Raw genomic sequence first — 25,772 nt, forward strand, 5'->3', positions numbered from 1 at the left:
GTATGTTACAATACCTGTATGTGTTACATGTATGTTACCTGTATGTGTTACCTGTATGTTACAATACCTGTATGTGTTACATGTATGTTACCTGTATGTTACAATACCTGTATGTGTTACCTATATGTTACCTGTATGTTACAATACCTGTATGTGTTACCTATATGTTACCTGTATGTGTTACCTATGTGTTACCTGTATGTTACAATACCTGTATGTGTTACATGTATGTTACCTGTATGTGTTACCTATATGTTACCTGTATGTTACAATACCTGTATGTGTTACCTATATGTTACCTGTATGTGTTACCTATGTGTTACCTATGTTTTACCTATATGTTAAAATACCTGTATGTGTTACCTATATGTTACCTGTATGTTACAATACCTGTATGTGTTACCTATATGTTACCTGTATGTGTTACCTATATGTTACCTGTATGTTACAATACCTGTATGTGTTACCTATATGTTACCTGTATGCTACCTGTATGTGTTACCTGAATGTATCATTATGTTCATCATGCCTTGTAGTCTGATCTCAAGGTCCTCATCATCTATGGATGTCATTATTCATCATATATAGTATGTATGAACAGGGAAACTTGACAACAACATTGGTCCAAACATTAATATCCTGCTGTTGTCATGGTAGTGGCTAAGCCAGGCTCTTGAGTGTTTAGGGGTTAGATGGAGGAAAAGACAGATTGAAAAGCATAGCTATAATCAGTGTCACTTTTCCATATATTCACCCTGGTCTCTGCTTGCTTGGCTTTGGTGCAATCACATTCATGCTGAACATCCTACAGAAAATACTGTACAGCAAATTACAGTTTTTCCCCATCAATCTTTTGAGGCATTTCTCTCTCTCTCTCTCTCTCTCTCTCTCACTCACTCACTCACTCACTCACTCACTCACTGTGTAGGACTTCCTGGGCCAGGCGTTCTGTACCCTGGGGGAGGTGGTGGGCTCCATGGGAAGCCGCATGGAGAAACCTCTCATGTAAGTAATGTACCGTTCTCTCTCACACACACAAACACACACATCTCTGTTCCCTATCGTCGCTATTTCAGTCATATTTTGTCCTCATTATTAAAAGCCAGGCCCAAGAGGCAACATAAATTAGATGGTTTAAAGGGCTGTATTTTTTTTGCAATTTTTCATAGTAGGTATTCCATTTATGTATATTTTACGGTGGGGCCAATCTCAGTCAATTCAGGAAAAAGATTGAAATTCAATGCATTAATCCTCCTACATTACCACCTTCAGAACTCTTGGCTGTTGGCTAAGCAAGGTTACCTCAAATTATTGTTGAGTAATACAAGAACCTTGTCCATGCCTGTTTAATGAAACTCAGTTCATGTTTGTATTGAGCACAAAACCAGGCATCCCCACTGAGTTTAAAACATAAGAAATCAGTTAGCGGATGACAACTTCACTTTATCATGCAGAAACTTTTTTTAATCCACTGTATGAGATTCCAGCAGTGTTGTTACTACCAGCTGGGGGGGGGGGGGGGGTACCTAGCCATGTTCTCCATGGTACCTAGCCATGTTCTCCATGTGTGAACCGTGAGTGGGGTGACCCTGTGTGTGTGTGTGGGAGATTATGTACGTATGAAAATGTGTTGTTGCAGCTGAATGGGTCAGCAGAAGAATGACACACAAGACGATGATGTAGGAATGAGCTGCTGTCATCGAGTTACATAATCATCTCAGGATGCACTTTTTCTCTGTATGTGTGTGAGTGTGTGTACATATGTGTGTTTTGACTGCAGTCAGCCCACTGTATCTAAAAGAGGCCCCTTTAATTACATGGAAATGGATGAGTCAAAAGTGTGGTCACTAGATTGGATAGATAATATATACTGCTCAAAAAAATAAAGGGAACACTTAAACAACACAATGTAACTCCAAGTCAATCACACTTCTGTGAAATCAAACTGTCCACTTAGGAAGCAACACTGATTGACAATACATTTCACATGCTGTTGTGCAAATGGAATAGACAACAGGTGGAAATTATAGGCAATTAGCAAGACACCCCCAATAAAGGAGTGGTTCTGCAGGTGGTGACCACAGACCACTTCTCAGTTCCTATGCTTCCTGGCTGATGTTTTGGTCACTTTTGAATGCTGGCGGTGCTTTCACTCTAGTGGTAGCATGAGACGGAGTCTACAACCCACACAAGTGGCTCAGGTAGTGCAGCTCATCCAGGATGGCACATCAATGCGAGCTGTGGCAAGAAGGTTTGCTGTGTCTGTCAGCGTAGTGTCCAGAGCATGGAGGCGCTACCAGGAGACAGGCCAGTACATCAGGAGACGTGGAGGAGGCCGTAGGAGGGCAACAGCCCAGCAGCAGTACCGCTACCTCTGCCTTTGTGCAAGGAGGAGCAGGAGGAGCACTGCCAGAGCCCTGCAAAATGACCTCCAGCAGGCCACAAATGTGCATGTGTCTGCTCAAACGGTCAGAAACAGACTCCGTGAGGGTGGTATGAGGGCCCGACGTCCACAGGTGGGGGTTGTGCTTACAGCCCAACACCGTGCAGGACGTTTGGCATTTGCCAGAGAACACCAAGATTGGCAAATTCGCCGCTGGCGCCCTGTGCTCTTCACAGATGAAAGCAGGTTCACACTGAGCACATGTGACAGACGTGACAGAGTCTGGAGATGCCATGGAGAATGTTCTGCTGCCTGCAACATCCTCCAGCATGACCGGTTCGGCGGTGGGTCAGTCATGGTGTGGGGTGGCATTTCTTTGGGGGGCCGTACAGCCCTCCATGTGCTCGCCAGAGGTAGCCTGACTGCCATTAGGTACCGAGATGAGATCCTCAGACCCCTTGTGAGACCATATGCTGGTGCGGTTGGCCCTGGGTTCCTCCTAATGCAAGACAATGCTAGACCTCATGTGGCTGGAGTGTGTCAGCAGTTCCTGCAAGAGGAAGGCATTGATGCTATGGACTGGCCCGCCCGTTCCTCAGACCTGAATCCAATTGAGCACATCTGGGACATCATGTCTCGCTCCATCCACCAACGCCACGTTGCACCACAGACTGTCCAGGAGTTGGCGGATGCTTTAGTCCAGGTCTGGGAGGAGATCCCTCAGGAGACCATCCGCCACCTCATCAGGAGCATGCCCAGGTGTTGTAGGGAGGTCATACAGGCACGTGGAGGCCACACACACTACTGAGCCTCATTTTGACTTGTTTTAAGGACATTACATCAAAGTTGGATCAGCCTGTAGTGTGGTTTTCCACTTTAATTTTGAGTGTGACTCCAAATCCAGACCTCCATGGGTTGATAAATTGGATTTCCATTGATTATTTTGGTGTGATTTTGTTGTCAGCACATTCAACTATGTAAAGAAAAAAGTATTTAATAAGATTATTTCATTCATTCAGATCTAGAATGTGTTATTTTAGTGTTCCCTTTTATTTTTTTGAGCTGTGTAGTAGTAGATATAAGATAGTACATAGCTAAAGACCATACATACTTAACACTGTTGCCTTCAGACAGATGATATCCGGAGGTGCATGAAAGACAGACGTCTTCCATGAACTTATTCTACTGTTAAACATTTACATTTTAGTCATTTAGCAGACGCTCTTATCCAGAGCGACTTACAGTAGTGAATGCATACATTTCATACATTTTTTCCCCCGTACTGGTCCCCCGTGGGAATTGAACCCACAACCCTGGCATTGCAAACACCATGCTCTACAAACTGAGCCACACAGGACTGTATACCTCTTTTACACTATCCTGTGATACCCACCAGAACCGTACTGTGATGGTCCAGATTTTCTTTTCACTTTGTCGGTTCTAGTGCCGACAAAACCGTTTTAATGGTAGATAGGTGAGACAGAAGAGTATAGATCAGGTCATGGTATCAAAGTCCGATGCTCATGTCATCCCTTTTCTAGACTATAGATAATATATCTTTCTTTATGTTGTATTGTCACATACACCAGATAGGTGTTCTGAAATGTGTTGTTTTATAGGGTAAGCCATAGCAATACAGCACCCTGGAGCAAATGTGTGTTAAGTGCTTTGCTCAAGGGCACAGACAGATTTTTCACCTTGTCGACTCAGGTATTCAAACCGGCAACTTTTCGTTTACTGGCCCAACGCTCTAACCGTTAAGCTACCTGCTGCCCTAATGAACCACATCAGAACCACATCAAGTGTGTAGAGAATCTAATTGAAGGACTTGTATGAACTGCACAGTTTATTCAATGTTATTCCTGTTCTACTTAATCCCTTCCATCTCTTTCATATTCTCCCTCTGTCTTCCTCCTCCTCTCTCTCTCTCTCTCTCTCTCTCTCGCTCTCTCTCGCTCTCTCTCTCGTTCACTGTCCCTTTCTCATTTTTCTTTCTCTCTCACACTATCTCTCTCTCTTGTTCGCTTTCGCGCTCTCTCTCCATTTCTCTCGTTCACTATCCCTCTCTCTCTTGTTCTTTCTCTCTCACACTGTCTCTCTCTCTCTTGTTCGCTCTCGCGCTCTCGCTCCCTTTCTCTCTCGTTCACTATCTCTCTCACGCTCTCGCTCCCAATCTTGCTCTCTCTCATTCTCTCTCTCTCTTTCTCTGTCGTTCACTATCTCTCTCTCTCTCTCTCTCGTTCTCTTTCTCTCTCGTTCACTATCTCTCTCGTTCTCTTGCGCTCTCTCTCTCTCTTGTTCTCTTGCTCTCTCTCTCTCTCTCTCTCTCTTGTTCTCTTGCTCTCTCTCTCTCTCTCTCTCTCTCTCTCTCTCTCCCTCCCGTTCTGTTTCGTGTCTCTCTATCACGCTCAGTCTCTCGTTCACTATTTCACTGACTTTCTCTCCTCCTCTCTCACACTGTCTCTCTCCATCTCCCTTTCTCTTGCTCTGTTGTTGTCCCCCCCCCCCTCAATGCCAAGGTTTTGTGCTCACTGCTCACCCAGTCAGTTCATTTCAGAGTGCCTCTCACTCCCTGTGCCTCTGAGAGCCCCTCAAGTCTCAGACACCAGATGGATTTCAAAGACTCACTTAAATTTTACATCGATTTTCCTCCATGCATGTTATTGCATAATCCCGGCTCTCCTTAGCCAAATTAAAACAACATTGCTCTCTCTCCAGTCTGAACCAAGGCTTTGGCTTCTAACATTCATTTAATTTGTCTGTTTTCTGACTTGGTGAAGTTTGTTCTGTATGTTGGCATTCTGTACAAAACACTAAGCCTAGGCCTCATGGAAGCTATTGACGATTCACGCATGACATGGATGTGGACGGACGGCGAGCCATGAATAAATAATGAAATGTACAGTAACATAGATAGAAGAAGGATTCCAATCCCTTTTTTGTGTGTTGTGACAGTGGGATTCCAGGGAAGAAGTGTGGAACTATCATAGTGAGAGCAGAGGAGCTGAGCAACTGCAGGGTGAGTTATTTTTATGTGTTTAAAAAAACTCACTTGCAGTATGAAGCTGTTGTTTAGCCCCTTGAATGAACAGGCATCATCAAAATGGACAAATTTGGCCTTTTAAACAGTGGATGTTTAGTCATACATATCCACATACTCCAACAAACAAACACACGCACACACTCACGTATGCGAACACACATGCACAAACATTATTTTAAGTGTAAGCACAGAAATCACACATTGCCTGTTTCCCAACGAGTAGCTCCCTATGTACTGCAGTGACCTTAAACCCAACACCTACAGTTCCTTTGGAAAGTATTCAGACTCCTTGACTTTTTCCACTACATTTTCCATAATGACAAAGTGAAAACAGAAATACGTTATTTACATAAGTATTCAGACCCTTTGCTATAAGACTGGAAATTGAGCTCAGATGCATCCTGTTTGTTTCCATTGATCATCATTGAGATGTTTCTACAACTTGATTGATGGCCACCTGTGGTAAATTCAATTGATTGGACATGATTTGTAAAGACACACCCTGTCTATATAAGGTCCCACACTTGACAGCAATTCTATAGGAAGAGAGATGGCAGATTCTTTCAAACAACACTTTATTATAAGATTTGCAAAAATGGAGAATCAACCATCCGCTCAACAGCGCATAGTTTCGTGACCGTCCCACCTAGTTTCGTGTTTTGTGACCGTCCCACCTAGCCCAGAGAGGTTATCCCTGTTTTACACTGCCATGAGTGGCATGCTAATGACAGATCGGTATCTCAATGCAGTCTAAATTACTATACATTTTCGCAGTGTGCAGACCTCCACAATCAACCTTATACCCCCAAACAAACAATTACGGGCAAGGTTGACCCCCCCCTCCTGGCACTCATCCTTCTGGCGTGTCTTCATGTTCTTCTTCAGATAGTGTTTCATAGTTTTCTACTGCATCATTGATTGTATGTTGTTTTACTCCATGTGTAACTCTGTGTTTTTGTATGTTGTCGAACTGCTTTGCTTTATCTTGGCCAGGTCGTAATTGTAAATGAGAACTTGTTCTCAACTTGCATACCTGGTTAAATAAAGGTGAAATAAAAATAAAATAAACAAAAATAGTTGAAAACTCAATCAATGGTGTCAGTTCTAGGCTTTTATAGAGAAGCACATTCTTTTTGTATACATGGCAGTCAGCAGATAGTGTGTAAAAGGCAATTAGTTGTCTGTGCAGATTTAAGATAGCACGAGGTTGATAGCCCGATGGCTCAACCATCTAGCTGCATTCACAACAGCAAACACTATAATATCCATGTGACCTTCTGTAGACAGTAAATCCACAGGATGACGTTTGGGTGATGTGGTCACACCCAAATGGACCTTAGCTATATGCCCAATCTTGTCTGATATGCCCAATCTTGCCTGATACAAAGGCAAGTTTGTATCAGGTTAGAAAAGACACAGGCATATAACGAGATATTTCTTTAAACAGTAAAGCACAGGATAGCATGACTAATGATGTAATTTTCCACAACATTTCCTCCCTTTTGAGACTAAGTCTCAACCTAATAGAAAATGACTAACAAGTATTTTCAATAAACAAGCATTAACACGAAGAAAAAAATGGAAAAGGAAAGACTTTCTTACACATAGTATATTACAATTGTAAATGACCTCCATTGTCATTGAGTTTCAATCCTTCACATAGTGCAATTCATTCTCAGAAGGGAGAAAGGAACATATGAATTTAACATCAGTACATACTTTATCACCACACAAAAGGCAATTGCTTCGTTGAGACTGTCCATATTGCGACAGGGTCACCATGACGGTAGGCCCTTACTCTACCGTGGGAGCATTATTCACATAACCCCCGCTGTGAGCATGGCATATGGACATGTTGCACCATTAACTAAATGTTTTTTACCTTGGTGTTATGGATTATCATCATCTTCATCAGACATGTAATCAGACATAGGAAATAAATCAGATAAATAGGGTTCTGAGGCGTCTCCTTCGGGGATCAGTAATGGCATGGAAAGAATTGCCTCAACGACTTTGCTGCACAATTTCTAAACACAAGTTTTAATAATATAAAAAATAACTAAGCCATAAATTAACCAATGAAATATTGTAGCTACCATACCACCAAATAATGACTGAACCCATCCAAATGGATTCCAATCATTGTCTGGTTGGGTTTTTTTTGCGAAATCATCTCTAAGCTTTTCAGATGTTCCACTACAATAGTAAAGTTACCCTCACCCTGGGGTATGAATGTACAGCAATGGTCATCTATCATTTGACACACTCTGTCCCTGTATGTACTTAGCCTCTGGCTACAAATATATTTTGCACAATTAATCATTCTATCTAACCCATAATACATTAGTCACTACTGCTAGTCCACTTACATAGTTATAAACATACAAAACATGCTCAAGTCAATTGTACTGTATCATCCAGAAATTCATATGTATTGATGTTCTTTAACAATGGAATTCTGATAACTTCTTTAAAACAACATCCCTACTATCAATGTTATATAACCCACATTTAGAATGACAGTCTTCAATGCTCCACATTGAGTTTATCACTCAAATTCAAGACCCTCAACTTAGCACACACCAACACAGGTAGAATGCATATTTACAAACAGGGAACCATATATAGACAGTTTGTACTACTTATTACCAGTATTAACTTTTTTCATTATGGCCCCTGTTTATCCTGTATGGGCTAGGGGGCAGTATTTTCACGACCAGATAAAAAACGTACCCGATTTAAACTGGTTACTACTCTTGCCGAGAAATGAGAATATGCATATTATTAGTAGATTTGGATAGAAAACACTCTGAAGTTTCTAAAACTGTTTGAATGGTGTCTGTGAGTATAACAGAACTCATATAGCAGGCAAAAACCTGAGAAAATTCCAAGCAGGAAGTGGCCTATCTGAGAATTTGTAGTTCTTCTTTTGATTCTCTATCGAAACTACAGTATCTGTGCAGTTACGTTGCACTTTCTAAGGCTTCCATTGGCTGTCTAAAGCCTTCAGAAAGCGGATTGAGGTGTCTTCTGTCTCTGGGCAGAGTATAGTAGCTCAGTTTCTCAGTGGTCTGCCTGGTGACAAAGAGATTGGATATGCGTGTTCACGCGAGCACGCTGTTTTTTATTTTCCTCTTTGAATGAATACACTTTTGTCCGGTTGGAATATTATCGCTATTTTACGAGAAAAATACAAAAAAAAAAAGATTTTAAACAGCGTTTGACATGCTTCTAAGTACGGTAATGGAACATTTTGAATTTTTTTATCTTGAAATGCGCTCGCGCATTACCCTTTGGATAGTGACCTGAATGCACGAACAAAACGGAGGTAGTTGGACATAACTATGGATTATTTGGAACAAAAACAACATTTCTTGTGGAAGTAGCAGTCCTGGGAGTGCATTCTGACGAAGATCAGCAAAGGTAATACAATATTTCTAATACTAATTCTGAGTTTAGTGTGCTCCGAACTTGGCGATTGTCAAAATAGCTAGCCGTGATGGCTTAGCTATGTACTCAGAATATTGAAAAATGTGCTTTCGCCGAAAAGCTATTTTAAAATCTGACATAGCGATTGCATGAAGGAGTTATAATTCATAAAATAATTGTTATGTATTTTGTCAACGTTAATGATGAGTAATTTAGTAAATTCACCGGAAGTTTTTGTTGGGAATGCATGTTCTGAACATCATACGCCAATGTAAAAAGCTGTTTTTGGATATAAATATGAACTTCATTGAACAAAACATACATGTATTGTATAACATAATGTCCTAGGAGTGTCATCTGATGAAGATCATCAAAGGTTAGTGCTTCATTTAGCTGTGTTTTGGGTTTTTGTGACATATATGCTTGCTTTGAAAATGGCTGTGTGATTATTTTGGTCTATGTACTCTCCTAACATAATCTAATGTTTTGCTTTCGCTGTAAAGCCTTTTTGAAATCGGACAATGTGGTTAGATTAACGAGAGTCTTATCTTTAAAATGGTGTAAAATAGTCGTATGTTTGAAAAATTGAAATAATTGCATTTTTGAGGTTTTTGTATTTCGCGCCACGCTGTTCCACTGGCTGTTGAATAGAGTGGGACGGTCACGTCCCACCTAGCCCAGAGAGGTTATCCCTGTTTTACACTGCCATGAGTGGCATGCTAATGACAGATCGGTATCTCAATGCAGTCTAAATTACTATAGATTTTCGCAGTGTGCAGACCTCCACAATCAACCTTATACCCCCAAACAAACAATTACGGGCAAGGTTGACCCCCCTCCTCCTGGCACTCATCCTTCTGGCGTGTCTTCGTGTTCTTCTTCAGATAGTGTTTCAGTTTGTCTTTCAAATGGCGACATGTTCAAAGTGGATGGCCCTTTATAATGTATAATGCCTCTCACCTGAGCCGCCATTTTCCTTTACAGTCCCCCAACAGCATGAAGGAAGTTGACAGGATCTCTCTCCATGCTCACTCCACGTGGACTCATGTCACACTCCTGAGAGAAAAAGCATGAGAGAAAAGGCAGTTGATACCTTCGACTGGATGCTGTGTACAGGTTGCTGGCTCAGACTCAGGTCTCACGGTAGGAAGGTGAAGGAAAAGGTTGTAGTGAACGCCATTTCTTCAGCCGGTTAGGGGGGTTGAGGTTCACACTGTTCTTGACTATCAATTTATACCTTGCATGCATCTAGACACCATCTGTGGTCACCTTCACCATAACCTCAAAAAAGGACAGACCAAAACAACAGTTTAAGGCATTTTTCATTCAGAAAAATATTTCTCGTATGACAAATTATTACCTTCCCAATTTTCTTAAATCAACATTCCTAAAACAAATGTCAAAGAGCATAACAACACACTTGTTGAAACCATTTTGAAAATGTGCTTATACTCCCTCATCATACTGACAACCTCCCCGCAGAGTTATCCCTTAGGGAGGAATCCCAACCGTATAGCAGACCCAACCTGGTGAGATTTGTATCAAACAAGACAAAAACAAACAAACAACACAACAACAGCAATACACTTCTTCATATTAATCTAGAGGTGGGAAAAAGGTTTCCTTCTTTCATAGGCAGACATGTGAAGAAACACATTTGCATATTTACCAAAAGCCCCAAGGGACTAGTAACTAAAAACAACAACACTGCCTGTTAAATAAAAAATTACCAAATTAGAATAACAAATCAAATTAGAATTACAACTCTTGATAACTCATAAGGTAATGGCAAAATAGACTAGAGACAGGTGTCCCTCATTCAGGGCAGCTCTCGCTCTCCTTCTCGTGCTCTGAATCACGCACAGGACTAATGGTAAACGATAAACTTCTTACTAATCAGTGTTTATATATTACATTTAAATCTCACCCAATGTCTCCAGTCTTTCTAGTGGGGGTGATCAGGCCTTACCAGGAAGTCTGCTACTCTTTGTTTATTATCTATGCATAGTCACTTTAACTCTACCTAAATGTGCCTCCACACATTGACTCTGTACTGGTACCCCCTGTATATAGCCTCGCTAATGTTATTTTACTGCTGCTCTTTAATTATTTGTTACTTAATGTTTTATTTTACATTTTTTTACTTATCTATTTTTTACTTAACACATATTTTTCTTAAAACATCTTAAATCATTGTTGGTTAAGGGCTTGTAAGTAAGTATTTCACTGTAAGGTCTACACCTGCGGTCTCACCCAAACAGACCTTAGCTATACGCCCAGTCTTATGACTAAGTCCCAGAAAGGCAAGTTCGTATCAAGTTTAAAAAAAACTGTAGCATATAACAAGAGACAATTCTTTAAACAGTAAAACATGGGATAACATGACTAATTATGTAATTTTCCACGACACTGCATGTCAGAGCAAAAACCAAACCATGAGGTCGAAGAGCTCCGAGACAGGATTGTGTCGAGGCACAGATCTGGGGAAGCGTACCAAAAAATGTCTGCAGATCCCCAAAACACAGTGGCCTCCATCATTCTTAAATGGAAGAAGTTTGGATGGTCACTCTGACAGAGCTCTAGAGTTCCTCTGTGGAGATGGGACAACCTTACAGAAGGACAACCATCTCTGCAGCACCACACCAATCAGGCCTTTATGGTAGTGGCCAGACGGAAGCCACCCCTCAGTATCAAATCAAATCAAATCAAATTTATTTTTATATAGCCCTTCGTACATCAGCTGATATTCTCAAAGTACTGTACAGAAACCCAGCCTAAAACCCCAAACAGCAAGCAAAGCATGTGAAAGAAGCACGGTGGCTAGGAAAAACTCCCTAGGAAAAACTCCCTAGAAAGGACAAAAACCTAGGAAGAAACCTAGAGAGGAACCAGGCTATGAGGGGTGGCCAGTCCTCTTCTGGCTGTGCAGGGTGGATATTATAACAGAACATAGTCAAGATGTTAGAATGTTAAAATGTTCATAAATGACCAGCATGGTCAAATAATAATAATCATAGTAGTAGGGTGCAACAAGCACGTCCGGTGAGCAGGTCAGGGTTCCATAGCCGCAGGCAGAACAGTTGAAACTGGAGCAGCAGCACGGCCAGGTGGACTGGGGACAGCAAGGAGTCATCATACCAGGTAGTCCTGAGGCATGGTCCTAGGGCTCAGGTCCTCCGAGAGAAAGACAGAAAGAGAGAATTAGAGAGAGCATATTTAAATACACACAGGACACCGGATAAGACAAGAGAAATACTCCAGATGTAACAGACTGACCCTAGCCCCCCGACACATAAACTACTGCAGCATAAATACTGGAGGCTGAGACAGGAGGGATCAGAAGACACTGTGGCCCCATCCGATGATACCCCCGGACAGGGCCAAACAGGCAGGATATAACCCCACCCACTTTGCCAAAGCACAGCCCCCACACCACTAGAGGGATGTCTCCAACCACCAACTTACCATCCTAAGACAAGGCCGAGTATAGCCCACAACAATCTCCGCCATGGCACAACCCAAGGGGGGGGCGCCAACCCAGACAGGAAGACCACGTCAGTGACTCAACCCACTCAAGTGACGCACCCCTCCCATGGACGGCATGGAAGAACACCAGTAGGCCAGTGACTCAGCCCCTGTAAAAGGGTTAGAGGCAGAGAATCCCAGTGGAAAGAGGGGAACCGGCAAGGCAGAGACAGCAAGGGCGGTTCGTTGCTCCAGCCTTTCCGTTCACCTTCACACTCCTGGGCCAGACTATACTTAATCATAGGACCTACTGAAGAGATAAGTCTTCAGTAAAGACTTAAAGGTTGAGACTGAGTCTGCGTCTCTCACATTGGTAGGCAGACCATTCCATAAAAATGGAGCTCTATAGGAGAAAGCCCTACCTCCAGCCGTTTGCTTAGAAATTCTAGGGACAATTAGGAGGCCTGCGTCTTGTGACCGTAGCGTACGTGTAGGTATGTAGGGCAGGACCAAATCGGAAAGATAAGTAGGAGCAAGCCCATGTAATGCTTTGTAGGTTAGCAGTAAAACCTTGAAATCAGCCCTTGCCTTAACAGGAAGCCAGTGTAGGGAGGCTAGCACTGGAGTAATATGATCAAATTTTTTGGCTCTAGTCAGGATTCTAGCAGCCGTATTTAGCACTAACTGAAGTTTATTTAGTGTTTTATCCGGGTAGCCGGAAAGTAGAGCATTGCAGTAGTCCAGCCTAGAAGTAACAAAAGCATGGATTAATTTTTCTGCGTCATTTTTGGACAGAAAATTTCTGATTTTTGCAATGTTACGTAGATGGAAAAAAGCTGTCCTTGAAACAGTCTTGATATGTTCTTCAGTAAAAGGCACATGACAGCTCACTTGAAGTTTGCCAAAAGGCACCTAAAGACTCTCAGACCATGAGAAACAAGATTCTCTGGTCTGATGAAACCAAGATTGAACTCAAGATTGAAAAGACGATCAGTATTTACCTGGCTAAAAGAAAAGGAATATAATATCTATTGTTTACAGGAAACTCATTCAACAATTTTAGGTGAAGTTTTGTGGAAAAAGGACTGAGGGGGCAAAATATATTTCTCCCATGGGTGATGGTATTAATAAACAGTCATTTTGATCCAAATGTGCAAATTGTCCAAACAGATCATCAAGGTAGATGGATTATTTTAAATATGTTATTGGACAATAAACAGATATGGCTTATTAACCTATACGATCCAAATAATGATGATCCAAGCTTCTTTGAAAATATTTATGAGAATTTATCAACTCTACAATCAACACTAGACTCTATTATTATGGTGGTGGACTTAGATACCTGTAACGCCCTGGCCATAGAGAGGGGTTTATGTTCTTTATTTTGGTTAGGCCAGGGTGTTTAGGGTTTTGGGTATTGTGGGTAATTGTTTTTGTTAGTGTTTGCACCTGACAGGACTGTTTTGGCTGTTAGTTTTTCTTGTTTTTTGTATAGTGTTCACGTTGTTCTATTAAAATTCTAATGATGAACACATCCTCTGCTGCACCTTGGTCTACTTCCACAGACAGCTGTTACAATACCTCTATGGACCGTAAAGAAAATCACACTACAAACTATCATCCTCAGACACTTTAGGAAATCATAAATGTCATGGATATATTGGAAGTAGTGGATATATTGAGGCTTAAATACCCTGACCTAGTGAGATATACATGGCAGAGGCTTAATCAAGCTAGTCGTCTTGATTACATTCTTATGTCATTCTCTCTGGCACCAAAAGTTTAAAAAGTGTTGATAGGGGACAGAATGCAGTAGGATCACATAATTGGCATATATATTACTCCTACAGAATTTCCACGTGGGCGAGGATATTGGAAATTTAATCAAAGCCTCTAGATGATAAATTGTTTATAACTAGGACAGAATCATTTATAACTGACTTTTTCAGACACAACATAGGTACAACAGATCCACTTATTATGTGGGACACTTTTAAATGTGCCTTTATTTATTTCACCTTTATTAACCAGGTAGGCTAGTTGAGAACAAGTTCTCATTTACAACTGCAACCTGGCCAAGATAAAGCAAAGCAGTTTGACACAAACAACAACACAGAGTTACACATGGAATAAACAAACATACAGTCAATAATACAGTAGAAAAAGTATATATACAGTGTGTGCAAATGAGGTAGGATAAGGGAGGTAAGGCAATAAATAGGCCATGTGGCAAAGTAATTACAATATAGCAATGAAACACTGTAATAGTAGATGTGCAGAAGATGAATGTGCAAGTAGAGATACTGGGGTGCAAAGGAGCAAGATAAATAAATACAGTATGGGGATGAGGTAGTTGGATGGGCTATTTACAGATGTGCTATGTACAGGTGCAGTGATCTGTGAGCTGCTCTGACAGCTGGTGCTTAAAGCTAGTGAGGGAGATATGAGTCTCCAGCTTCAGTGATTTTTGCAGTTCGTTCCAGTCATTAGCAGCAGAGAACTGGAAGGAAAGGCGGCCAAAGGAAGAATTGGCTTTGGGGGTGACCAGTGAGATATACCTGCTGGAGCGCGTGCTACGGGTGGGTGCTGCTATGGTGACCAGTGACCTGAGATAAGGCGGGGCTTTACCTAGCAGAGACTTGTAGATGACCTGGAGCCAGTGGGTTTGGCAGGGGCGAGTATGAAGCGAGGGCCAGCCAATGAGAGCGTACATGTCGCAGTGGTGGGTAGTATATGGGGCTTTGGTGACAAAACGGATGGCACTGTAATAGACTGCATCCAATTTGTTGAGTAGAGTGTTGGAGTGTTGCAATTTGGAAATGACATCGCCAAAGTCAAGGATCGGTAGGATGGTCAGTTTTACTAGTGTATGTTTGGCAGCATGAGTGAAGGATGATTTGTTGCGAAATAGGAAGCCGATTCTAGATTTAATTTTGGATTGGAGATGCTTAAAACCTGTTGGGGCTAGGGGGCAGTATTGAGAAATTTTGAAAAAAATATGTGCTTAACTGCCTCCTACACCAACTCAGAAGCTAGGATATGCATATTATTAACACATTCGGATAGAAAACACTCAGAATTTTCTAAAACAGTTTGAATGGTGTCTGTAAGTATAACAAAACTAATATTGCAGGCAAAAACCTGTGAAAAATAGATTTAAAAAAATGTGAATTTTGTGACTGTACTATTTAGTGTCATTGTTTTATAGATACCATAGTGAGAAAGGATTCATTTCGCAACTCCTACGGCTTCCACTAGATGTCAACGATCTTTATAAAGTTGTTTGAAGCGTCTATGAAAAACAGAGAGCAAATTAGAATGCAAGGAAGTTGACATGTCGTCACTTCATTTTTTTGCGCCTGCGCATAAATCTGAGAAGCGTGAGTTTGTCATAATTGTTTATCTAGACATAGGATAGGTTGTGTGAAAATATTACTGATGTTTAACGTTAAAAATGGACCAAAAGATTAATGCTAAACAACGTTTGACATGTTTGAACGAACGTAAATAGATTATTTACTAGGTTTTTTTAGCTTTTCGGCGTGATTTTACACCCCCCCCACCACGTTTTGTGGGAGCATAATGAACGCTAACTACTTGGTGTTATTTGGACATAAATTATGAACTTTGTCAAAAGAAACCACATTTGTTCCGGACATGGGATTCCTGGCAGTGCCTTCTGATGGAGATAATCAAAGGTAAGGGGATATTTACAATGTTATTATCGATATTAGATGATGCTAACTGTATAGCATAGCACCCCGTTTATTGCAAAATGTGATTTCCCAGTAAAGTTATTTTGAGATCTGGCCATTCGGTAGCAATTACGAGATGATAATATATTATTCTTTGAATGACAATATTATAATTTACCAATGTTTTCGAATAGTAATTTTGTTATGTTCACCGGAAGCATTTCAGAGAAGAAAAAAATCTGAATTTCACGCTACTGTAAAATGCTGTTTTTGGATATAAATATGAACTTGATGGAACAAAAAATGCATGTATTGTATAACATAATGTCCTAGGAGTGTCATCTGATGGAGATTGTCAAAGGTTGGTGCATAATTGTAGCTGGTTTCTGCTTTTGGTGACGCCTGACCTTGAATTGAAACTGGATGTTTGTACTTTTGTGGCTATGTACTGTCCTAACATAATCTAACTTTATGCTTTTGCCATAAAGCCTCTTTGAAAATCGAACAATGTGGTTAGATTAAGGAGATGTTTATCTTTTAAATTGTGTAAAATAGTTGATTGTTTGAGAAATTGAAATTATTAGATTTTTGATGTTTTGAATTTTCAGCCTTGTTAGCAATCCCGTCTCGGGGTTCATTGCTAACCTGTAGCCCCAACAGGTTAATGTGAGTCTGGAAGGAGAGTTTACAGTCTAACCAGACACCTAGGTATTGGTAGTTGTCAACATATCCTAAGTCAGAAACGTTCAGAGTAGTGATGCTGGACGTGCGGGCAGGTGCGGGCAGTGATCGGTAGAAGAGCAGGCATTTCATTTTACTTGCATTTAAGAGCAGTTGGAGGCCACGGAAGGAGAGTTGTATGGCATTGATGCTCATCTGGAGGTTAGTTAACACAGTGTCCAAAGAAGGGCCAGAGATATACAGAATGGTGTCATTTGCGCAGAGGTGGATCAGAGAATCACCAGCAGCAAGAGCGACATCGTTGATGTATACAGAGAAGAGAGTCGGCCCGAGAATTGAACCCTGTGGCACCCCCATAGAGACTGCCAGAGGTCCGGACAACAGGCCCTCCGATTTGACACACCAGAGAAGTAGTTGGTGAACCAGGCGAGGCAATCATTTGAGAAATCAAGGCTGTTGAGTCTTGTGATAAGAATGTGGTGATTGACAGAGTCGAAAGCCTTGGCCAGGTCGATGAATACGGCTGCACAGTAATGTCTCTTATCGATGGCGGTTATGATATCGTTTAGGACCTTGAGCGTGGCTGAGGTGCACCCATGCCAGCTCTGAAACCAGATTGAATAGCGGAGAAGTTACGGTGGGATTCGAAATGGTCGGTAATCTGTTTGTTAACTTGGCTTTCGAAGACCTTAGAAAGGCAGGGTAGGATAGATATTGGTCTATAGCAGTTTGGGTCTAGAGTGTCTCCCCCTTTAAAGAGGGGGATGACCGTGGCAGCTTTCCAATCTTTGGGACTCTCAGACAATACGAAAGAGAGGTTGAACAGGCTAGTAATAGGGGTTGCAACAATTTCGGCAGATAATTTTAGAAAGAGAGGGTCTAGATTGTCTAGCACGGCTGATTTGTAGGGGTCCAGATTTTGCAGCTCTTTCAGAACATCAGCTATCTGGATTTGGGTGAAGGAGAAATGGGGGAGGCTTGGGCGAGTTGCTGTGTGGGGTGCAGGGCTGTTGATCGGGGTAGGGGTAGCCAGGTGGAAAGCATGGCCAACCGTAGAAAAGTGCTTATTGAAATTCTCAATGATTGTGGATTTATCGGTGGTGACAGTGTTTCCTAGCCTCAGTGCAGTGGGCAGCTGGGAGGAGGTGCTCTTATTCTCCATGGACTTTACAGTGTCCCAGAATTTTTTTGAGTTTGTGCTACAGGATGAGAATTTCTGCTTGAAAAAGCTAGCCTTAGCTTTCTTAACTGCCTGTGTATATTGGTTCCTAACTTCCCTGAAAAGTTGCATATCATGGGGGCTATTCGATGCTAATGCAGAACGCCACAGGATGTTTTTGTGCTGGTCAAGGGCAGTCAGGTCTGGAGAGAACCAAGGGCTATATCTGTTCCTGGTTCTACATTTTTTGAATGGGGCATGCTTATTTAAGATGGTGAGGAAGGCACTTTTAAAGAATAACCAGGCATCCTCTACTGACGGGATGAGGTCAATATCCTTCCAGGATACCCGGGCCAGGTCGATTAGAAAGGCCTGCTCACTGAAGTGTTTTAGGGAGCGTTTGACAGTGATGAGGGGTGGTTGTTTGACCGCAGACCCATTACGGATGCAGGCAATGAGGCCATGATCGCTGAGATCTTGGTTGAAAACAGCAGAGGTGTATTTGGAGGGCAAGTTGGTTAGGATGACATCATTGAGGGTGCCCGTGTTTACGGATTTGGGGTTGTACCTGGTGGGTTCATTGATCATTTGTGAGAGATTGAGGGCATCAAGCTTAGATTGTAGGATGGCCGGGGTGTTAAGCATGTCCCAGTTTAGGTCACCTAGCAGCACAAGCTCTGAAGATAGATGGGGGGCAATCAATTCACATATGGTGTCCAGGGCACAGCTGGGGGCAGAGGGTGGTGTGGTGGTTCATTTCTTTACTATCAAATGAGGAGAGACAAACTTATCACACAAGTCAGAGTTATACTTAAACTAAATCTTTAATAATGAGAGCTTTGCAATAGCAATGACTTGTCAACGATTCACCATTTCTAATGAGCCGTTGAGTTTGGCGAGACAAAAGCACAAATGTCTTTTATAGCCAAGATACACCCCTTTCAACCTACATGACAAACAACAGATACATAGAATGTGTCACAAGGTTAAGACTCCAAACTGGAACCATCTCTCCCTGGTACGGTATAGAGCAGAAACATAAACTCATGCTCTGGTATGCTCTTTAGGTTTTATCACCCAAAGACATTGTAAATTTCCTCTGTCAGTGTTATCTCTCAGAGGCACATCCTCAGTAGAACACACACACAATAGTTAACAGAATACTCTGTTCTGTTGAATAAAACAACCATTTGATGCAATAAAAGCATTATAACATAATCTTGCAATTTTTCCATGACAGTGGTCTATAGCAAGCGGCAACGATGAGAGACTTGTTTCTGGAAAGGTGGATTTTTAAAAGTAGAAGCTCGAATTGTTTGGATACAGACCTGGATAGTAAGACAGATCTCTGCAGGCTATCTCTGTAGTAGATTGCAACACCGCCCTCTTTGGCAGTTCTATCTTGTCGGAAGATGTTGTAGTTAGGGATGGAAATTTCAGGGTTTTTGGTGGTCTTCCTAAGCCAGGATTCAGACACGGCTAGGACATCCGGGTTGGCAGAGTGTGCTAAAGCAGTGAATAAAACAAATTTAGGGAGGAGGCTTCTAATGTTAATATGCATGAAACCAAGGCTTTTACAGTTACAGAAGTCAGCAAATGAGAGCACCTGGGGAGTAGGAGTAGAGCTAGGCACTGCAGGGCCTGGATTAATTTTACATCCCCAGAGGAACAGAGGAGGAGTAGGATAAGGGTAAGGCTAACGGCTAACAGAATTGGTCGTCTAGTACGTTCGGAACAGAGAGTAAAAGGAGCAGGTTTCTGGGCGCGATAGAATAGGTTCAAGGCATAATGTACAGACAAAGGTATGGTAGGATGTGAGTACATTGGAGGTTAACCTAGGCATTGAGTAATGAGGAGAGAGATATTGTCTTTAGAGGCGTTTAAACCAGGTGATGTCACCGCATATGTGGGAGGTGGAACTAAATGGTTGGTTAAGGCATATTGAGCAGGGCTAGATGCTCTACAGTGAAATAAGACAATAATCACTAACCAGGACAGTAATTGACAAGGCATATTGATATTAGTGGTTGGGGTGGCTGGAGACATGGCGATTCAGACAGCTAGCAGGCCGGGGCACAAGTTGAGGTTTAGAAAAGTACAAAAAAAGATATGTGAAGAAAAATATATAAAAAGATATATACATGGGACACGACAAGATGAAGGACAAAGACGTCTGACTGCTACACCATCGTGGATTAAGAGGCCATGCAATTTAGAGGCCATGCAATTCAGTACTCATCTATAAAACAAAAGCAATTTAGATCAAAAGAGTCCATATTAACAAAGGAAATTGAAGGACTAACAGTACAGTTAGATAGCAATAACAACTGTACCATAGAGGCACAGAATAAGTTAGAGGAAAAACAAAAAGAAATGGAGGAACTTATTCAAGAAAGATCCAATGTAACATATTATAAAAAATAAAGCGAACTGGATGGAAAATGGGGAAAAATGCACCAAATTATTTTTCAATCTTCAATATAGAAATGCTACCAAAAAAAATGTATTGAAACTTGTTACAAATGATGTAGTCGCGCATGAGTAATCCTTCTAACCCCCCCCCTTAAAAGATTTAGATGCACTATTGTAAAGTGGTTGTTCCACTGAATATCATAAGGTGAATGCACCATTTTGTAAGTCGCTCTGGATAAGAGCGTCTGCTAAATGACTTAAATGTAATGTAAATGTAAATGTAATGATTCACCGAATTATATTTTGAAAGAGGAAGTAAAGTACTTTAATAAGAATATGTTTTCATTTCAGTCTCCTCCATCTCCTCTAACCGAAGCTAATTGTATGGATTTCTTTCCTAATAATAATGTAAAATTAACATCTGTACAGAAAGACTCATGTGAAGGCCAAATTACAGAGGAGGAACTTCTTGATGCAATTAAACTCTTTAAGGCTGGGAAAACTCCAGGGCTGGATGGCATACCAGTGGAAGTATACCAATTTTTTTTTGATATACTCAGAGGACCATTATTAGCATGTTTTAACAACTCCTATATAAATGGTAGATTATCGGACACACAACAAGAAGGTCTGATATCGTTATAACTGAAACAGGACCTGTCACGCTTGTCGTCGGTTAAAGAGGACCAAAACGCAGCAGGTATGTGAATGCTCATCTCGACGTTTTAATGAATACAAAATGAACACCAAAATAACAAACAGAAATAACGATCGACTGACAGTCTGCAAGGCACAAGGCGAACACAGAACAATCACCCACAAATAACAAACACAAACACACCCTAATATATGGGACTCTCAATCAAAGGCAGATAGACAACACCTGCCTTCAACTGAGAGTCCCAACCCCAATTAACCAAACATAGAAACAGACATACTAGACTAAACATAGAATACCTGAAAACCAAACAGTGCCCAAAAACCCCGGAATACTTAAACCAAATGCCCCTTCAACAAAACACACCACCCCGAACCACATAAAACGAATACCCTCTGCCACGTCCTGACCAAACTACAATACCAATTAACCTTATACTGGCCAGGACGTGACAGGACCCAAGTGGTATATATAAAGATCCAGTTCATTTAATAAATTGGAGGCCTCTTACACTTCAGTGCTGTGATGCAAAAATCCTAGCTAAATGCTTGGCGCATAGATTGAAAAAAGTATTGTCAGATACTATTTGTCCTAATCAGACAGTTTTTTTTACATGGACGATACACTGTAGATAATATAAGACAAGTACTGGAAACAATAGAATTCTATGAAATAATGGGGACACCAGGCCTGGTTTTCATAGCTGATTTTGAAAAGGCTTTTGATAAAGTATGAATGGAGTTTATAAATTCCTAGAATATTTCAAATTTGGGGAATAAAATGGGTTAAAGTTATGTATAGTAACCCCAGGTGTAAAATAGTAAATAATGGCTACATCTCAGAAAGTTTAAAACTGTCTAGAGGAGTAAAACAACTTTGTCCACTATCGGCCTATTTATTTATTATTGCCATTGAAATGTTAGCTGTTAAAATTAGATCAAACAATAATATTAAGGGATTAGAAATCCGTGGTTTAAAAACAAAGGTGTCATTGTACGCTGATGATACATGTTTTCTTTTAAAACCACAATTAGAATCCCTCCACGGCATCATAGATGATCTAGATACTTTTGCTAACCTCTCTGGATTAAAACCAAATTATGATATTATGTATTGGATCACTTTTACATTACTGTGTAGTTTACCAATAAAATGTTCTGACGGGGACGTGGACATACTCGGTATACAAATCCCAAAAGATAGAAATGATCTCACTTCAATACATTTTTATAGAAAGTTAGCAAAAATAGATAAGATCTTGCTACCATGGAAAGGAAAATACCTGTCTATTTGTAGAAAAATCACCCTGATTAACTCTTTAGTCATATCACAGTTTACCTATTTGCTTATGGTTTTGCCTACACCTAGTGACCTGCTTTTTAAATTATATGAACAAAAATATTCAATTTTATTTGGAATGACAAGCCAGACAAAATTAAACGGGCCTATTTATATAACGGATATGAATTTGGAGGGCAGAAATTATTAAATATTAAAGCATTAGACCTCTCACTAAAGGCATCAGTCATACAAAAGTTATACTTAAATCCAAACTGGTTCTCTAGTAAAGTCGTAGGAATGTCTCACCCCATGTTCAAGAATGGCCTTTTTCCCTTTATTCAGATTACACCTGCTCACTTTCGGTTGTTTGAAAAGGGAATAATCTCAAAAATGTCATTATTTTGTAAACAAGCCTTAGAAAGTTGGTTGCAAATTCAGTTTAATCTACCTGAAAAGACAGAACAAATAATACAACAAATACTGTGGTTAAACTCAAATATACAAATTTATAAAAAAATTATGAAATGTTTAAAAAAGGTATAATTTTAGTGAATAATATCATAAATAGGACTGGTGGAGTTATGTCACACATGCAGCTAACACAGTCATATGGAAATGTCTGCTCTACCCGAAATTACAACCAACTAATTGCAGCATTACCACAAAAATGGAAGAGGCAAGTAGAAGGGGAAAAAAGTAAGGAACTTGTCTGTCGGCCCTGCATTAAAGAACATAAATGGTTAAAGAAAAGTGTGATAAATAAAAACATATCCCAATTTCATTTAAGGACAAAAAAATTGACACCTGTGCCATATAAATTGCTAAATAGTTGTGAAGAGATTTTCGATGTACCCATTCCATGGCACGTGGTTTATGAATTTATACGCAAAACAACGCCGGATTCAAAACTTCAAATTTTTCAATTTCAATTACTATACAAAATTCTTGCAACCAATAGAATGTTATATATATGGGGGATACAATCTTCCCAGCTCTGCAGATTTTGCTGTGAGGAGGCAGAGTCATTAGATCATTTATTTTGGTACTGTCCATATGTAGCTCGTTTTTGGTCACAGGTCCAGGAATAGCTGAAGAATTGCAACATTTGCCTAGAACTAACGCTGCAGATAGCAATACTGGGTGATTTGAAAAGCCATAGTCAATCAATCAATAATATAATAATGATTTTATCAAAAAAATGTATCTTTGATTTGCAATCTGTAGAAGCTATGAGAATAGAAAGGTCCAGTACTTTTCTGAAGCATCACAGCACAGTTGAAATATATATGGCAATTAGAAATCCAAAATGGAGGGTGTTGAGAGATAGATGGGAGGGGTTGAATGGAGCTGAAGGGTGGGACTAATAACAAGATAACCAATGTAAAACATACAGGGTCTGTAAAATGTATATAGGTTCAGATATTTTGTGAAATAGCACAGTTACAAATAGAAATCAAACTGGGTGGACATCAGAAATAGAGGAAAGACTAAAAACAAACAAAATATAACTATTGTAAAATAGATTGTGTCTGTAAAATGTGTATAATATGTATAAACAGAAGGTAGAAGCCTAGGTGTTAATGTTTATTAGTTTACTCCAATTGGGGGAAGGGTGGTAGGGTTTGCGGGTAATAATAAAGGTATATTCTAAAAAAAAGTATGTATATGTATGTATGTATGTATGTATGTATGTATGTATGTATGTATGTATGTATGTATGTATGTATGTATGTATGTATGTATGTATGTATTGTCACAGGCCGGCTCATAGCCTGTGGCAAAAATGAGGGGACACGAACAACAGGTATAGGCCAAACAAAAAGGTTCTTTATTATAAACCAAAAACTATTAACTTTAAACAAAGAAAAAGGAATGAGGTGTGGAAATGTCATAATGTAGGGTGTATGTAAAGTGCAGGGATGCATGAATCTGTGTGTGTGAATATGACTGAGTGGAAACTACGTAAAACTACAAAGGAACAAACAAAACAGGATCATACCTGGAGGAGCAGAGAGAGAGAGAAGAGTCGTTAGTGAAGCAGTTTAAATACCCTGAGCCCAGGTGGCTCCAATCACTAACGACCCTCCTCTGCCTGCAGGAGGAACCGCCCCTGCACTGCAGAGAAGGGGCTGTGAATGAATGAATGTATGTATGTATGTATGTATGTATGTATGTATGTATGTATGTATGTATGTATGTATGTATGTATGTATGTATGTATGTATGTATGTATGTATGTATGTATGTATGTATGTATGTATGTATGTATGTTTATATATGCATATGTATATGTATGGGTATGTACGTGTATGTATATGGATATATATATTTACCTAAAAAATATATGGGGTATTGGAAATGATGCAGGAAATTACATTGATGAAAGCAACAATCTTTCTGCAATATTAAGCTGATCCACCTCTTAAAAAAAAAAAAGATTGAACTCTTTGGCCTGAACACCAAGCGTCACATCTGGAGGAAACCTGGCACCATCCCTACAGTGATGCATGGTGGTTGGGGAGACTAGTTAGGATCGTGGGAAAGATGAACAGAGCAAAGTACAGAGATCCTTGATGAAAACCTGCTCCAGAGCGCTCAGACCTCAGACTGGGGCAAAGGTTCACTTTCCAACAGGACAACAACCTTTCCAACAGGACACAGCTAAGACAACGCAGGAGTGGCTTCGGGACAAGTCTCTGACTGTCCTTGAGTGGGCTAGCCAGAGCCCGGACTTGAACCCAATCGAACATCTTTGGAGAGACCTGAAAATAGCTGTGCAGCAACGCTCCCCATCCAGCCTGACAGAGCTTGAGAGGATCTGTAGAGAAGAATGGGAGAAACTCCCCAAATACAGGTGTGCCAAGCTTGTAGCATCATACCCAAGAAGACTCGATGCTGTTGTCATTGCCGAAGGTGCTTCTTCGAAGTACTGAGTAAAGGGTCTGAATACTTATGTAAATATGATATTTCAGATTTTTATTTGTAATAAATTAGCAAAATGTCTAAACCTGTTTTTGCTTTGTCATTATGGGGTATTGTGTGTAGATTGATGAGGAACTTAAATAATTTCATACATTTTTGAATTAAGGATGTATGGTAACAAAATGTGGAAAAAGTCGAGGGATCTGAATACTTTCCAAAGGCACTGTACATCGACCTCGTCAAGAAGTTCGGATCTCTTGAAATAAGGGCTAAGGTGTTGGGGTGACAGTCACTGGACCCAGATTTGAATCCCGGTCAGGGCTAACCCCTGAATTCGCTACAATACTGAGGCCCCCAGCCAATCAAAACTGGTCCCTGTCTGTGATGTTGTTTGTCTGGCTGTTCCATTCATCTGTAACCTGGTCTCTCTAGGAGTCAGTGATGCTGCAGTTCTGTGGGAACAAGTTGGACAAGAAAGACTTCTTTGGGAAGTCTGATCCTTTTCTGGTCTTCTACCGCAGTAATGAGGACGGATCGTAAGTTGTCAATAGTTGATCCAGTTTTCCATTTTGTACAAAACATCTTACAAAATCGAATCAAAAATGGATTAATTTGCAACCGCTAACGTTTGTAAAGTGTTA

At 40.6% G+C, this 25,772-nt stretch overlaps 1 protein-coding gene across 1 annotated transcript in view; it reads left to right on the forward strand.

Annotated features, from left to right (window-relative positions):
* LOC106561599 (copine-8) overlaps nucleotides 1-25,772 on the forward strand; it is an 87,546-nt gene that overhangs the window by 44,871 nt on the left and 16,903 nt on the right. Inside the window, exons 6-8 of the mRNA XM_045688455.1 lie at nucleotides 929-1,005; nucleotides 5,339-5,402; nucleotides 25,564-25,667. Of these exons, the coding sequence (XP_045544411.1) occupies nucleotides 929-1,005; nucleotides 5,339-5,402; nucleotides 25,564-25,667 (245 nt within the window). The remainder of the gene's footprint in view (nucleotides 1-928; nucleotides 1,006-5,338; nucleotides 5,403-25,563; nucleotides 25,668-25,772) is intronic.

Source organism: Salmo salar, chromosome ssa10 (genome assembly GCF_905237065.1).
Source record: "Salmo salar chromosome ssa10, Ssal_v3.1, whole genome shotgun sequence".
NCBI classification, from domain to species: Eukaryota; Metazoa; Chordata; class Actinopteri; order Salmoniformes; family Salmonidae; genus Salmo; species Salmo salar.